The following is a 17,119-nucleotide window of genomic DNA, read 5'->3' on the forward strand; positions in this document are numbered from 1 at the left end:
ATATATATAAGTATATAAATATATATATACTTACTAATTTAAAGAATTTATTACATCAGTAGAATTGATATGCTTAATGCAAAAGAGGTTAGTTTTTGCATCATGTTAATCGTGTTCAATGAACTATTGATTATATAGTTTACTTTTGATTATTATTTATTGTAGACCAAAATTTAGTATAGATAAATATACGTTTAAGAAAACGTACTGAAATTGTATTTATTCTTACACAAATAAATAAGTTATTATAACTCAGTATGAATTTAAAAAAAGAGATATCGTAAATGCATAGAGATAAGAATATTGTTTGTGTCATTAAAAGTATTGACCTTTTGGTATGCAATTTATACTCTGTTTTGTATTATTATTTTATTAAGTATATAATTTAACTTACTGAATCATTGTTATGATTTCTATTCTTTATTATATTATTTTATAAACTTTGTAAATCATAATTTAAATAATAATGCAACGCAGACAATTCAAAATGTCAATAAATTGTTTAACAAGGAAGTGACTAATGAGAAGACAGTATGTCAATGATTTGAGAAATTCCGATCTAGTGATATTGATCTTGAAAATGAACATTTATGATGTGACCTAAGAGCAAACTTATATGCCACATGACTTGCATCACTTCTTGCAAGGAAAAATATATAATTCCTAACAAGTTGTAGAAAATGCTTTTCACTGTTTTATCATCATTAGCACCCCAGACTTCTTTGCTGCTGATATTGACAAGTTACTATTAAGATGGCAAAACTGTATCGTTAGTTTATGCTCATACTTTGATTAATTATATTGTTTTTTGCGCTTAAGATATAATAAACCAAACTGTCAATTCTAAATCGGACATTTCGTACACCTAATATGTCGTTAAAGAATTATTTGAATTATATTACTACGTAAAATAGATAGAGAAAATATACATGAAAAAACTAATCAAGTTTGATACCTTTTTTAGAATGTCTAGTCGGGAAGGAGGTAAAAAAAAACCATTGAAGGCACCGAAAAAGGATTCTAAACAATTAGATGACGAAGATGTAGCTTTTAAACAGAAACAAAAGGAACAACAAAAAGCACTGGCAGAAGCAGCGAAGAAAGCTAGTCAAAAGGGTCCTCTTGTTACTGGCGGCATCAAGAAATCTGGCAAAAAGTGATTGTTTTTTATTAAAAAGCATTGTATACAAATTTGTCACAGTCACTCTGCAAAATCTGATAATGTTCTTACAGCAATGTTGTCGTTCACCGATCGACTTGCTGTACGAAATATTTCTACAATCACATTTCGCTGCATCAGTTACTTGTAAATAAAATTGAAAATAGATACAAATTGAATAGATTATAAAAATTCCATGGAATACATATAATACTTCGTCGTATGAAAAAATACAACTACAAATTTTCATTTTATTGAGTCAAACAAGAGTCATCCTTTGTGTCGTTGAAGTAAGATTAATATAATTTTATATGTAACATAAGATAACAGCAAACAAGTAAGCTCAAAGAAAAGTCTAAGAGGAAAAAACAATTTTAAAAGCAATTTAACAGTTCATCTTATCGATGAATTTTCTACAAACAAAAAGAAAATTATCGAAATATATTAATCTAGTCGTTTTATAGAGTTGCATTTAATAAAAACGAGGACACCTGTATTAATTGTTACTTTTATTTAGCACATTAATTATATTAAATATAATTTTTCTTGCGTATTCTATGTATACATATATATACGTTCATAATCTCGTGAATCGATGATTCTTTTTTTATCCGATAATTAAACGTAAATAGTTACATATCGCGTCACCGTAGACTCAATGATGCAGTTATATACATAGATATATTAACTTTCATACAGGTTTAATATCGCTCATTAAGTTAACGAAGCTTTGAACGCCAACGTATCGACCCACACCAGTGACGCCAATTAACCTTGATTTCGAAATGCGTAAAAATACTCCAACACGAGTTTGACCGACAAAAGGAAAAAAGAAAAGACAAAAAAAGTACAAAAATCGATTTCGATTCAATGCACTGAAACGTAAAATTGCCAAAAATTAATAACAAAAAATAATAAATTCTCGACGAAAGTATGTACGTGAACGTGTTTCAATAGCATGAAATGTAAAAAAAAAAATCGTTCTAGAGAATAATAATAGTGGTAGTAGTAGTTCGTATATATTGAACGCGAGCGCGTGGTGTTAGCTACGAGGCGTGAATTACAGCTGATCGTCAGATGATCGACAGTGCCGACAACATAAGAATGTAAAAAATCAGCCATCGTCGACTCTCTCTCATTGTTCGAACGTTACATTTCGTACGCATTACGAGATTGATTCTTAATAAAGAAACTTGGCCTAACGAGTATTTTCGATTCGGGCGTGAGTGTTATTAATAATGGAAAAAATTCGAGTGACGATCATTGACGAAGAAAAATTGTATAGATATGTTTTATTAAAAATGAATTCATAGAAAGAACACGAACGCGCGTGTGCATAAAGGAAAGAAAGAATGAGACAGAGGTAGACAGCATAAGAAAGAAAGAAATAAAGAAAGAAATAAAGAAAGAAATAAAGAAAGAACGACACACATATCGTCGATATATGTATTCTCGATGAAGGAAATTTAGAAGGTAAAAAGCAAAAATTTCATCGTTAAATAATAATCGAAGAAAATATCTATCTGGTGCAGTCGAATGAAGAGTAAGTAAAGGGTAATCGTTTAACCTTCGACCGCTATAATGTTCATCACGTAAGAGAAAGAGATATTAAAATGAGAGAGAACGAGTGTGAGTGAGAGAGAAAGAGAGAGTGACAGTCACAATGATGAAAGGAGTGAGAGAAAGAGGCAAGCTAGGTTAGTTTAGATCCTGACCGTTGGCAGCAGTGTCGGCAGTAGCTGTCACCGCCTGGGTCAGTTGGCAACAGACCTTCGGAGCGGTCGGTGGGAGGTGAGAGCTTTCGCTCGTGGTTGCCTTACGTCGTTTTTCTTTCTCTTTTCCTCTCTACCTTTTTCTCATTGTCTGTCTGCCTGTCTGTCCGTCTGTTACACTCCCCCCATAAACTCGGTATCCCCTCTCTCTATATATCTAACATAGTCTGTCGTACGGTCACCCTTTCGAAGGTATCATCATCATTGGTTCAACTCCATTCTCGCCGTGGGTCGAGAGAGCGAATAAGAGAGAAGGAGAACGATCGAAGGGAATCTTCGAGAGGACACGGCTGATCGGAGAAACAGTTCTGACAAAGGACAAAAGACGAATTCGTGTGCACATCGATAGTCTCGAGAACGGCCATGGGGCCCGACAGGATCATTTGACCCCTGGGGACGACTCCAAGCTCGGTTGATTGTCTTGCTGCCTCGCGCGATACTTCGATTCAGTAAGTTATTACTTTAATTCATTTTTTTTTTTTTTTTTTTTTTTTTTTTTTTATTAATAAAATCGATTTTTTTTTTTTTTTATATCTTTTTCCTTCTCTCTCATTTGTATACATTAGTATATAATTAAATGCAAGGGGGAGAAAGTGAAATAAAAATAAACGTTATCTTATGTTACCAATTTGTAATAGCAAAAAGAAAGAAATGTACATGTACATATGTATATACATGCTGGATGTTTTATATCTCCTGAGAAAAATATTAAAATTAGGAAGACATCGTCATCATCGTTACCGTCATCGTCGTCATCGCCATCGAGGGTTTCTTTGTCAAAGAATGTTGGTGGTTGCTTAAACGTGCTACTATCGTGGCTTTGAGTATGCGTTATGTGCCAGTCGCTTTTTCGTTCTATCTCTTTTCTTTCTGTTTTTATGCTTTCTTTCTTTCTTTCTCTCTCACTCTCTCTCCCCCTCTCATTCGCATATATCAGCGCACGCGTGCGCGCGTAACTACTGTCCGCGAAGGGGACACACGCTTACATATTATCCGTATGTAATATCCTTTCTTCCCTCGCGAAAAACCCCGGTGGATCAGCCCGAATCTGACACCTTGTTGCCTCTCTTTCCCTCTCCGCTCTCTCACCGTTTCTCATATTTTTTCTTTTGAATCATCATCGCAACAGAATTTAATTCTTTCGTCATCCCTTTTGTACTTTGATAACACAATCATATTCATTATTATTTCTCATAATTACTTACTTTATTTTTTTTTTTTACTTCCTTCTTTCTTTTCTTTTTTTTTTAACGGGAGAGTTGTTAGTTATTATCTTTCTGGCATGAGCTATAATCCTTTCAGGATGCAATGGCATATGGCATCGTCGAACGCTGAATGTATGAGAGCGCTTTAAATGCTAGGGGAACTCGAGAGTAGTCGACGAAGTGGTGTGGTGGTGGGAGTTGTGGACTTGCCTACTCTGTTATCGAGCTGATCGGAAGAGATACTTATTCTTTTTTTACTCTACTTCTTTATTTCCTACGTTTTTATTTTTGTTAATTAATCAAAAGATTTCTCTCTCTCTCTCTCTCTCTCTCTTCCTTCTCCTTCTCACTTTAAACATATGAATCGTTTACAGGCCAAAATGATTAACTCTACTTTAACAATATTTTAAACACTTTATTATTAGAACACTTGTGTGTGTTCAATCCTTATCTTTTTATATTTCAAATAAATGCCCCTAATAATTAAGCTTAACATTATTAAATGACAACAATTGTTATGGCCTTCCAATAATAAATGATAATAAATATTAATCTCTATCATCTTTTTTCACTTTTGTTTTGTGCAGTAAATGGATTGACAAATTGGTGGCTCATATATATATATATATATCTTTCTTAGTATTTTTAATTTATTCTTTTAACCCTTTATATAGTGTCGTCAGTTTGAGGTAACGTAACGCATGGTTCAAGGTATTCGCGTGTCTTCCCCATTAAAAGTCCCTTCTCGACGACGATGGTTTCTCTCGTATTTCTCTTACATTAGTTAAAACTCTTTACCTTCGTGAACGATGTACAGGCTCGTTTTGCAAGTTAAACTGGATAAAAGAAGCTTAACTATCTACCTACATCACCCATCATATTACGAAAGCTTCTCCTATCTTTTTCGCAATTTTTTCTTTCTTTCCTTTACATTTTTCATCTCTTTTCCTTAGGCTACGTTCCAAGTCTTTCATTTTACATATACATCCTTCCACTTCACGTACACACACACACACACACGCATATACAGAATTATGAGAGCTGAAACGATTCTTCTGAGATGAGTAAAAACTTAGAAAATAATGTTTTTACATATTATTTTTTCTATCTTATAGGAATCTTATTCATTTGAAATGAGCCTATTTTTATTTAACTTGTTTCATCTTTCTCTCTTGTTCTTCTTATTCTTATTGTTTCCCCCTCCCCCTTTCCACCTTGGCATTGCTCTTTATTAATTACCCTCAACGCATTCTCGTGATACAGGGTAACCTTTTCCCATATACGTCATCTATTAAGAATTATAGTTTCTTTCGCAAATTTTTCGAGTCGATCGAGGATAACGATAAGCTTTAGTTATCTGCCGACCTTCAACGAAGATTATAGGACAACGTTAATCGATTATCTATGAAGGAAATATATTTGAAAAAAAAAAAAAGAAAAAAATTGGAAAAAAGGAAAATATAAATGCATTTCCTGATCTTTATCTTCGATCGAGCGACATGGTTTTGACGTAAAAAAAAAATTACAAATAAAAGAAATTTATTTTATTTTTTATGAAAAAACAATTCACGTACGATACGATTAAACGTCCTTCAGAGAAATCATTTCACAGTTTAGTGTCACGTTGTTCCTTATAACTTTACTTTCTTCTTTGGATTTTTTCAAACCCTTCGAATATTATGACACATAATTTACAACTTTTTAGATCGCGCGCGTCAACATAAAACGTATTTACTTCAATACGGTAGTTCTTCTTTCCTCGTGGGACAAAAACAAGACAACATTTTTACGATCGTTATTCAAGATGACCAATAAATACTTAAGCGGGTTAAAAGTTTTAAGCTAGTTTTCAAAATTAATTATCCATTTTTCCGAGACTTTTGCGGGCTTATTGATTTTTCAGATTATTAAAAAAAATTTTTTAAAAGTTGTAAGTTTTGTACAATCTGAACAGTAAATGGGGATTATTGATTTAAAAAATCGTTCGAAAATGTTTAACCTATTCTGTATAAAATGTTTAAATATCCCAGGTGCAGAGATAAATGATTGTTACGTCTAATGCAAGTCTCGCTGTTAATATTCTAAAAACGAACGAATGTATGTACGTTCGATATATATATATGTATATCCATATATACCCATATATACCCATATATATATGTATATATACCCACGTATGTATATACTTACTTGCAGTCGTCTTTCTTCGCACCGCTTGAGGCAACCCACAACATACTACTATCGGTGTGCAAGGCCTGAATTAATACGAGCGATCGTCGTTGCGTCACGCATTTCGAACGTTTTATCTTTCATAATAAAGACTCTGCCAGCATACGATCATTTCCGTCATCTTCATTGGTTTTCTCTCTCCTTATTTTGGCTCTTATCTATTTTTATAAAATCACTAATTCACTCTCTTACTAGTGTCGTTTAAAAAATATATTTATATTACATAGAATATTAACAGTTAAATATAATTAATATTCGATGAAAAATTTCATTTAAAAATAACGATATTAATTTATACATTAAATTATATTATGAGAGTATATTGTGAATTTTTTTTCGTCTTGTTTAAAATCTTATTTTGTGAGATATCGATACGATCTCGTAAGATATTTTTATTCATATTAATTTAAATATATTCGTGTACATTGATCGATCGTCGTAGTAATGAAATATTTTTAGCAAGAAAAAAAGAAAAAAAAAAAAAAAGAAAACATTAATATTAAATTATACTATGTATCTATGTGCATTAATTAATACGAGTTATATATTTCAACGAAAAAAAAAATCGTACATTTTTATACAATTTCGTTTTATTCGTACGCGAATGGTTGTGTTGAAAAGTTTTGAGCTTAACATAGAAACAATTTTCTTCTATCGTACACATTTTAAAAAGAAAAAAAAAAAAAAGAATAAACGTTTATTTTTCAATAAAACCATTTCAATTTATTCTCTCGCGTAATTGATAAGAATTTAAAAAAAAAAAAACGGAAAGATAAATTGTATCTACAAATTGTCCAGGTATACGATAATCTTACGCAAGGTTTCAACGATCCCCGCCTACGCTAAATATTTCTTTCTCTCTCTCTCTCTCTCTTTCTCTCTTTTTCTTTTATTTTCTCAAACAACAACAACAACAACCTTTATTCTTTTTATCGACTTTTGTCGAAACCATTCATAAAAAAAGTAAAAAGTAAAAAATAAAAAAATAAAAAAAAAGAAATAAAAAAACATAGAAAGAAAGAGAGAAGAAAAGGAAAGAAATAATAGTAATGAATAGGAAGAAAGAGAACTATCTTTCCGTGTAGTGACATTTAAACGATCGTTAATGTTCCGTAAAGTTTCTTTGCAAAGGCAAAGAGGAACGCGTTGATACTCTCCGGTCTTACATAATCTTTGGCACGCGTTACGTCAAAGACGTACGTATCGTGCACGCTTTTGCTCCTGTTTCAGAAGCCAACTTTATACCTAGAAATTTTTTTCCTTCCCTTTTTTTCTTTTTATATATATATATATATATATACATGTGCGATTTTTTTTTTAAATATATATATATACATACGATTATGAAAAAAATGTATTATGTATATTATATATATATATATTTTTATTAAAAAAATATTTATCGATAGAAAAGTTTTCGAATAACTCGATTTAATATATGAAAGAAAGAAAGAAAAAAAGATAAGTTACTTGGACGAGATTTATTTTTTTCCCTTTACATTTTTAGTAACCTCGACGATTATGAACGACGATGACGCTTTCGAGAAAGCTGCTATTTTATCCCTTTCTACGTACATAAAATATATATATATATACTTTTACTCGTATATATATGCGTATGTATTACTTACTTGCAATGCAAACGTTGCAGCACAAACGACTCGTTTGCACGTAATTGACGTTGAGCCAAGGTTCGAATTCTCTCGTATTGCGAGCTTTTAAGTATCCCCCAGGTATATACATAAGTACGTACATACGAACTTACTTACCTAAATACGTAAGTACACACATAGATATGTACTTATCCATTAAGACGTCTTGCAAAATCCACTATTCCTATCTAGAAATGCATTAAACTCACTTATACGTATACTACATATACTACATAGGTAGTATACGATAATTAGACACGTTTGTATTTATCTCTGTAAGGCCGTAATTAATTTCAACGCCAAAATTAATAGCATCTTGGGATTAGATCGATCATGCTACGTAACGATTCACGCAAACACGTTTTTTATTATTTGTCAGAGTACCACAGGTTTTTACAATTATAAATGGAAGTATGCTTTACTTTATACACTTAATAGAAATGTATTGTGTTGAACACGTAGAGGAAGGCTGACAAGTTCAGAGCCAATCATGCATAAGGGTGCAAATTTTTGTCATGATTTTTGAAAGGTTGCAAATTAGACACATGGAATACTTAAAAGTATTATATATATATGTTACCACGAAAGATCAAAATTGGAGAATATCAAGATTCACATGGTCGTTTGTCAATACATACCAAATGCATCGGTGAAAGACCGAATATTTGAGTTTATTTTTATACATTAATATTTAGAATATACATCAAAAGCGACCATGTGTATCTTGACATTCTCCTATTTCGATTTTTCACGGTAACATATATACATATATACGTATTGTATATATAAATGTATATGTATGTATATAAGAACGGTTCCTCGATGTAATGTGGGTCGGTTCGTTTACACGGTCTCTCGCGACGAACGGCTTATCTCGGTTAAAGCGAATGAATTGCAATCGAGTCTTTTACCGTCGAGACTCTTTCACGATATGCTCGACTTCTTGAAGCATATACGGATATACAGGGATATATTCTTGAGAAAAGCGTATCAAGGTTGTTAAGAATATAAAGAAGAAGAAAAAGAAGAAGAAGAAGAAGAAGAAGAAGTATGAAATACGGAAAAGATTTACTACAAGTTGTTCACACGCATAATATTCACGTGTTCATTATGGTAGAAGGAAACTAACGATTTTATTGTTAAATCTTATTGTTTTCGTAGAATTTAATTGTGTGATTTAAACAAGAAATATCTATTTTTTCTTTTTATTGTATTTTTTATTTCTTTCTTTTTTTCCTTTTTTCCACTCGATAAAAAACTCATTCACTTTTATCGTATCGTATCTATCGTGTAAGTTAAATTCGCGTGTATGTATGCACGCTGTATATACGGCAAATAAATACGGCGTTGTGAACAACGAAAAATATTGGCACGGATGAAATTTTTCTGAAAATATTTCTACGAATGACACGCGCAAAAAATAATTCAAAGAGTATAAAAACTTTATTTTTTTTTTTTTTTTTTCAGTTGCAAGCTTTTTTTCCTTTTTTATTTCATATTTAGTTTTTTCTTTTCTATAGATTAACAGAAAATTGACGGAAAAACAATAATTGTCATTTGTACAAATACTTTTGTTTGACGTTGTATATATGCATGTATGTATGTATAGAAAAAGATAATCAATGATTAGATTCAATTAAGCGACCTTGCTTTAATTACCGGACAACAAAGGCATCGATTCAAAAAGAATGACCAATAAGGACGAATTTAGCGTGCAACTCAGGGTTGTCATAAATTTTATTAGAAATCAATCTCTGGAGGTATAGTTTTTCAATAGATGAGATAAAAAAGATTAGAGGTATTTTACTTTCTCGAGAGTACCTTTGAAAGATGCAACAACCGAAACGAAATTAGACTCAAAGTATATACTCCCACTTACAGAGTTTCTTTTTTTCTCTCTCTGTCTCTCTCTCTTTATATTTTTTCTCTTTCTTTCTCATCTCGTTTATCGTCTCTTCGTTTATTTAAATAGTTTCGTAACCGATAGTTTCATGCTGCAACGCCGTCGTTGACAAGATATAATACTCGTTCATTCCTTTACGTAATTCTTACCCGACACTTCCCTCTCTTTATTATCCGTTCTTTCATCCTTCCACCTCCTCCTTTTGTATTTTTTTCTTTTCCCTTTTCATCCATCCCATCTCGGCTCGTTGCTCTTTTTATTAGCTCCATTTTCGTTATGTATTAGATATCAATTACACGTTACTATTTTATACGAGAAATCATTTTATTGATCCAATTTTCTAGTTTCTGTTTTTAAAAATGTGATAAATAATATAAATATATATGTTTGTTGCAATTTTAAATTGTAGTATTGTAATATTATTCATGAAGAATTTTTTTTTTTACATTTAGAATTAGTTATTTGAACAAAAATGTATTATTATTCGTGTATATGAAATATTTTTATAAAAGCGTGATAAAATTAGACGAATATCTTATTGACGTAAATTAATGTGTAAATAATCTATTGCATTTAGAATGAATGTTTCAAACAAATTCATTAATGCGTGTGTATAGAAAAACGAAAAGCACACGCATTTTGTCGTTCTAATTAATTCTTAAAATTATTACATTTTCGAATTAGTTATTTAGAGAAATTTATTAGTTTCGTGTCTATGCGCAATGCTCATCTAGATAGAATATAAACAATGTGTAGACAGTTGGGAAAGGAGGTAGCAGTGCGCATCGCACACGTACCTTTAATTCTTATTTATAGGCAGCCAAAACCAAGGCCGATTCTTAGTGTTTCAACACGCGATTCGTGAACACTATGATTTCATTCTAATCATTGATTCTACTTTTATATTCTTTGTCCCTCTTTATGCAGTTTCAATTTTCAATGATTATCAATTTAGTTAATTCTTCGAATAATTCTCTAAGGTAATAGATTTTATTTTGTTATTCTCATATTTTTTGTTGTTATTGCGAAAACGTGAATCAAGTAAGATAATACAATAAAGATGATTTTTAATCTTGTACCATTATGAAAATAATATCTAGTAGCAAAAGTTAGATTATTGTAATGTAAAAGATTTGATGATCCTGATAACTTTGAATTTTTAATCATTTTTCTATTTTTATTTTTATTTAATTCATCGTTATTTTACATATTGCATGATATTCTATAAGAAGTAATAGGGGGCAGATTATTTTAGTTCTCAAATTGCACGCGTTTATTTTGTTTGTTTTATTAATTACCTTGGTTTTATCTATTTTCGGTGATCTTCGGTCGAATAATTTATGAATAAAAATGATTACAATATTTTCTTATTATACACAAGACTTTTAATTGACTTACGTTGTATACTAGATATCATTATTACACTTTAATTTACATGATTTTCTCATAGTCATTGGATAAAATCTATTACGTAGAATATCGACGAAAATCACACGTAAGATATGCAAAAAGTATGAATATTTCAACGAATCAATGCGCGTGCAACAACTCGTAACGATTCTGCTTACATGTAAAACATGATTGGTTGAAAGTTTCATCGAAGATATTATACCATGCCAAGTTTTCTCGCGTTTTTTTTAACGACACGATAAAGATGGTTTTGTGATATATAATGTGATAAATAAGTCATTATTGTTATTATCATCACGCCAAGGTAAAAACAGAAAAAAAAGTAAATAAAAAACTTAACTTTTTTTTCGTTATAATAGAACGATAAGAAACGTTTTTTCCTTGAAAAGATCTATCGAAATTCTCACTAACTTGGATTTCTTCATTACATACTTGATTATATATATATGTTACCGTCAAATCCGGAAATCAGTCATTGCTAGTAATTCCTCGGCATTACTATGAATGCAAAGAGCCTTCAGGCGAAGTCGGAAATTGAAAAATTCTTACAGTTTTTCCTAGGCATCGAACATAATACTTTGATATTCTATAGAATAAATATATACAGAAACTAATATATATATAGAATAAAATATTTTTTCCTTTGCAGAATTAATATATATATAGAATAAAATATTGTTTTACCTTTGCAGATTGATTTATAACTCAAATTTGTATTCTACGTGTAGCTAAAAATGTGCACTTTAATTTAATATAAGTTTCATTAAAATTTATTCACTTTTAGTATAAAAAATGTTTGCCGAAACTTTTCAAAGAAATGGCAAAGTAGGAAAAATTTGCGGCATCGCATTCTTTGCCATTTTATAAACTGTTTCAGATAGATTTATAACTCGATATTGTATTCTACGTGTAGACAAAAGAATGTACTTTAATTTAATATAAAAATCATTAAAATCTATTCATTTTCAGTATAAAAAATATTTGTCAAAACTTTTCAAAGAAATTACAAAGATGCACAACTTACAGCATTGCATTCTCTGACATTTTTTGAACCTTTGCTGATCAATTTATAACTCGACAAAGTATTCTACGCGTAGACAAAAGAGTATACTTTAATTTCATATAAGTTTTATTTAAATCTATTTATTTTTAGTATAAAAAATATTTACCAAAACTTTTCAAAGAATTAGCAAAGTTGTACAGTTTACAGCATTGCAATCTTACATTAGTTAGACAAATATTCATAGAGATTTCCACAGAAATCAGGATCTTTTGTTCCCTATCGTATCGGAAGATGCACAGGCTTAGAACAAAATGTTTTTTACTTGTATAGGTTGTTTTGGGGGGGTGGGATGCGTATAGCTGTGTGGGTCTGTACCCGAGAATGTATTTTTTTCAACGTTGCTTAAATAGTAATTTGCTATTCTATGAAATATCAAAGTATTATGTTAAATGCTTAGGAAAAACTGTAAGAATTCTTCTGTTTTCGATTTCATCGGAATGCTCTATGCATTGATGAAAATGCCGAGGAATTACTAGCAATGGCGGATTTCCGGCTATGACTGTAACATATACATATACATATATTTCATTTCTCTTTCTTTTGGCAATGTGTAAGCTATTTAAAAGAAAAGAAAAAAACTAGCACACAAGGATAATACAAGCAAGGTTAGTATCATTGAAAAGGGTTAATAACCTCCCGTATTAAAATCGTTTAAATTTCTGTACCTTTGTCTTCTCGATATAGAACAAACCTTGGGTTGTGTGCATTTGGTCGTTGTCGTCATCGTCGTCTATACCTAACGAAAGAAACAATATAAAAATATTTTCGACGTGTGTTCCCTATTTGCGTCCTTGTTCCTCATGTTCAGATCGTCGACTCTTGGTCGACGAAGGAAACCGTTATTTCGAGAGTCGAGTCAAGAACTCTTCTCGAGGGTCAAACAGTCAGACCGTTGACTCTCTTCGAATTTCTTTTTTTTTCCTTCTTATTTTTTCTTCTTGTTTTTTTTTATTTATTTCTTTTTTAGTAACCTTCGAAAGAAACACTTTGGTTCGCGGTCCGTGAAATAAAAGTTGTTCGACTTTTTGTTTTTTTAACGATTGATATATCGCGCGTATATTTTTTCGAAAATGTTTTCAATATTGAATCTCGATTAATAAAAAAGAACATGATTTTTTTTATATTTATTTAGTATTTATTAATAGAAAAATATTGAAATGTCGTAATGTCGTTTCATGATACACGCAGGACACACATGTGCAATCTTTCCTTCTCAAGCGTGATACACCGTTTTTCGTGTAATTGCAGTTGGTTTTGGGGTTGCATAATATTCAGATGACCCAAATTTACGAGTACCTTCTTTCTTCCATCCACATAACCATTCATCCACCACCTACAAACTCACCCCCTCCCCAACGTCCTCGTTAAAGCTTCGAGATATCCCTTTTTCTTCTTTCCCTTTGTCTTCTTCTTCTTTTTCTTTTCCTTTTGCCATTCTTTATTTTTGATTTTTATTTTTCCCTTACACTTTTCCTCCATTCCTACCGAAGAATCACGTCCGATCTGAAAGCAAAAGCTTTTTGTCTTTCACACCGAAACAAACATTCTCAACGTCCTTCTGTATATTCGACTACTACCTCTGACTAAAATCTAGATTTTACTTCACTTTCTGGAATGCTTTTTGGAACGCGAAGTGTTTCCCTGAGACAAGTTGATGTTGTTCTTTGCCAAACGGTCGCGTTTTCATTTCTGTGTTTTTCTTTTTTCTTTCTTCTTTTTTTTTTTTTTTTCTTAATCATCGATTTCAACGACTTATAATTTGATCTTTAGAACTAAAATTTTACTGTAATATAAAAAAAAACATTCCATTTATTTATTATTTTTTAATAATTTATTTATTAATTGTAATTCGATATATATATATATGTAATTATTTATTAATATATTTTTATTAAGTACATTTTTTAATTTATGTAGGATGTATCAAAAAAAAAAAAAAAGTAGAAAGAGCAGATTTAATCGTTAATACGACGACGGGTGAACATCCCCCGTTGATAAAGGCTTCTTCGTAAAAACATCGACGTAAGCTCAAATCGATTAATCCACTTGAACGACGACGACTATGGGTGAGAAAACGTACGCGTTTATTCCAAAAAAAAAAGGAAAAAAAGGCTTCCTTACGTGCGAGGCTTCTCACTCGTCGACTACTTGTGTTATATCATACAGATATATTGCACATATGGATGTGTATATACTTGTTCGAGAAATTACAATGTTCTTTTATAAGTATTTATAAAAGATTTAAATCGAATAAAATATTTCCTCACAATTTCAAAATAATTGTCCAAAATTCGTTCAAACAAATATTTTTCATATTATTTTATAAATTCATATAAATTGAAAAGGAACATTTATATATATAAGTTTTAAATGATATTCATCTATTTATAAATAATGTTATAGCATATATTGGTTTAGTAAATTTAGGTCGCATTTTGGAATAACGCACGTGTTTCGCAGATTCATAAATTATACTTTAATTTCGTTGAAATTTGTGTTCGTTGGTACGGTTGATATAAAAATATTTAAAAAGAAAAAAAGGGGAGAAGAAATCGTTTTCCAGTTTTCATAGTTGCTCGCGGGTATAAATGTTAGGAGACAATTTAATGCCTCGTAAATATCCAGGCATTTACTACTTACTTACTTACTTTCACGTTTACCCATATGTTAATGTGCGGATGAAGGAAAAATCGAAGAGACGCGAAACGCCCGACTGATTTCAGAACATGGTTACGAGTCAGTAATTACTTATAGCAAAACTGCTTCGTGTTTTAAGCTCGAGTACTCCTGTGGGAGTAAAATAGGAGAAAGAGAGAAAGAGAGAGAAAACGAATTTACCATCCATTGATTGTCTCCCATTTATCAGTCTTGCTTCTATTTTAATTTATCATTCGTTTAAAATTTTTTCACATGAAAATTTCAATGGCTCAGTAATTTATAGCACACCACCACCGATACATCATTTTATTTTATATTTAATATAAACGTCTATTCAAATTTCTATTCCTTTTGTACACATATTTTTAAATAAATTTATTATTATCTTAAATAAGATATTTCAGAGTATAGGTAAAAGATAAATTAATCATCCTTCGAAATATATATTTTGTCTTTCATAATACATATTTAGAAAAACGACGAGAGTAAAAGAAAGTTTCGTATAGTTTAATCTTAGAAAACACATGGATGGGAATCATACGTAAAAGATTGCAGGAAATCATTCATTATTAATCTAATTTTATCTTCTAAATTTTAACGACTGTTACGTAAATCAACACGTATATGAATACGTATAGAAATGCATTATAATGTGTCACGATTTTTAATAATTAGATATATACATTTTCATATTTATATTTCTAATTATTTACAATTATTCGAATTTTAATTTTTTTTTTTTTTTTTTTTTTTTTTTTTTTGTAACTATTATACATATACCTATACATATCTGTAGTATAATAAAATGACGATTTTTGTTTCCTTTTTTTTTTTTTGTTTCCAATACGCTTGGTTGATTTAGGCGCACCTTAAAACGAGAACTCTTTACTTGTATCGAACATGTAAGACTCCATATGTGTACAGGTGCCTGAAATGCGAACAACGCTAGTCACGGGTATACTACTTTTACTGGGAGTTTGTGAAATAGGAGCACAAGAATACATGACTATGTACATGTATATGTATATATACATATATATGTATACTTACATATTAAGATACATACGTAAGCTTGGAACGTTGCAGCTGTCCCTGGAACATAACGTTAATATGATTTATACACTTCAAGTGGTAATGTTATGTTAATCTATTATATGGAAAAGATATGCTAACTTCGCGTATACATTTTATACATGTTGGTATATACATTAGAGGGGGGGGGTGGTAGTTATTTAACTTTTTGAAGACTTTTGATATAAGCTCGCAATCCTTGAATTCAGTTTAATATAAATAAAACCAAAAAAAAAAAAACAAATCAATCCATAATTTTTATTTATTTTTTTTTTATCGAGGTTCGTTCAATGTTTTAAATAAACGGATACGATTTATAAAAAGTCGATTATTAAACATTTATTTCGAACTGATCGAATCAATGCTTGTGCGAATTGATTCGTTCAAATTTTCTTCGTAAAGTCATATAACGATTATATTATAACAAATCTACGAAGTTTTCATATTCAATTGGTAAAAACATAAAACAAAATAAAAGAAGAAGAAAAAAACAATTTGTGGTACGCAATATATATATATCGGGATTGTACGATGCTATTTGCAAAATTAGTTTCTACACGTTCAAAGCTATTCGTGGTTTTATTTAGTAAAGAAGAGAAAATATAAATGGAACTAATATTTGCTTTAACATAAGTCATTAAAATTGAAAAACGTAGGCGTCGAATGGTCCATTTTATTATCGACGCGTTCGTATTTTTTCATTTCTATTTTCTTTTCCTTCCTTCTCTTTATTTTTTTTTTTCTATTTACGATCTGTTTAAAATGAAAGACGCTTGTAAAAAAGTTGAAGGCAAGTGATAAAAAAAGAATTCAATTGAAAGCTTCCTTGAACGTGGAATTTTCATTCATTCATTCATTCATTCATTCACTCGTTTGTTTATTCATTCATTTCTCCCTACACGAAAACATCATCTTCAGTTTTCACCGTTGATTCAGAACTATCTCAGATTTCGATATATTCTCGATCCTAGCATCACTTTACGTTTATTATACTACG

The 17,119-nt window shown here is 30.6% G+C and overlaps 2 protein-coding genes across 4 annotated transcripts in view; both read left to right on the forward strand.

The window, feature by feature from the left end:
• LOC106792238 (translation machinery-associated protein 7 homolog) overlaps positions 1–1,655 on the forward strand; it is a 1,955-nt gene extending 300 nt beyond the window's left edge. Inside the window, exon 2 of the mRNA XM_014758501.1 lies at positions 965–1,655. Coding sequence (XP_014613987.1) covers positions 966–1,160 — 195 coding nt within the window. The 5' untranslated portion in view covers position 965 and the 3' untranslated portion in view covers positions 1,161–1,655. The remainder of the gene's footprint in view (positions 1–964) is intronic.
• Positions 1,008–17,119, forward strand: part of LOC106792237 (protein FAM214A) — a 58,216-nt gene continuing 42,104 nt past the window's right edge. Inside the window, exons 1-3 of one of the 3 annotated variants that reach the window (XM_014758498.1) lie at positions 1,008–1,156; positions 1,859–2,632; positions 3,124–3,380. The gene's annotated coding sequence lies outside the window, so the exon portion shown is untranslated. Of the gene's footprint in view, positions 1,157–1,858; positions 2,633–2,727; positions 2,951–3,123; positions 3,381–17,119 lie in introns of those variants that run through there. The other 2 variants (XM_014758500.1, XM_014758499.1) reach the window with 2 other exon arrangements.

This window comes from Polistes canadensis, unplaced genomic scaffold, assembly GCF_001313835.1.
Source record: "Polistes canadensis isolate GaletaPanama2010 unplaced genomic scaffold, ASM131383v1 scaffold_396, whole genome shotgun sequence".
Taxonomy (NCBI): Eukaryota; Metazoa; Arthropoda; class Insecta; order Hymenoptera; family Vespidae; genus Polistes; species Polistes canadensis.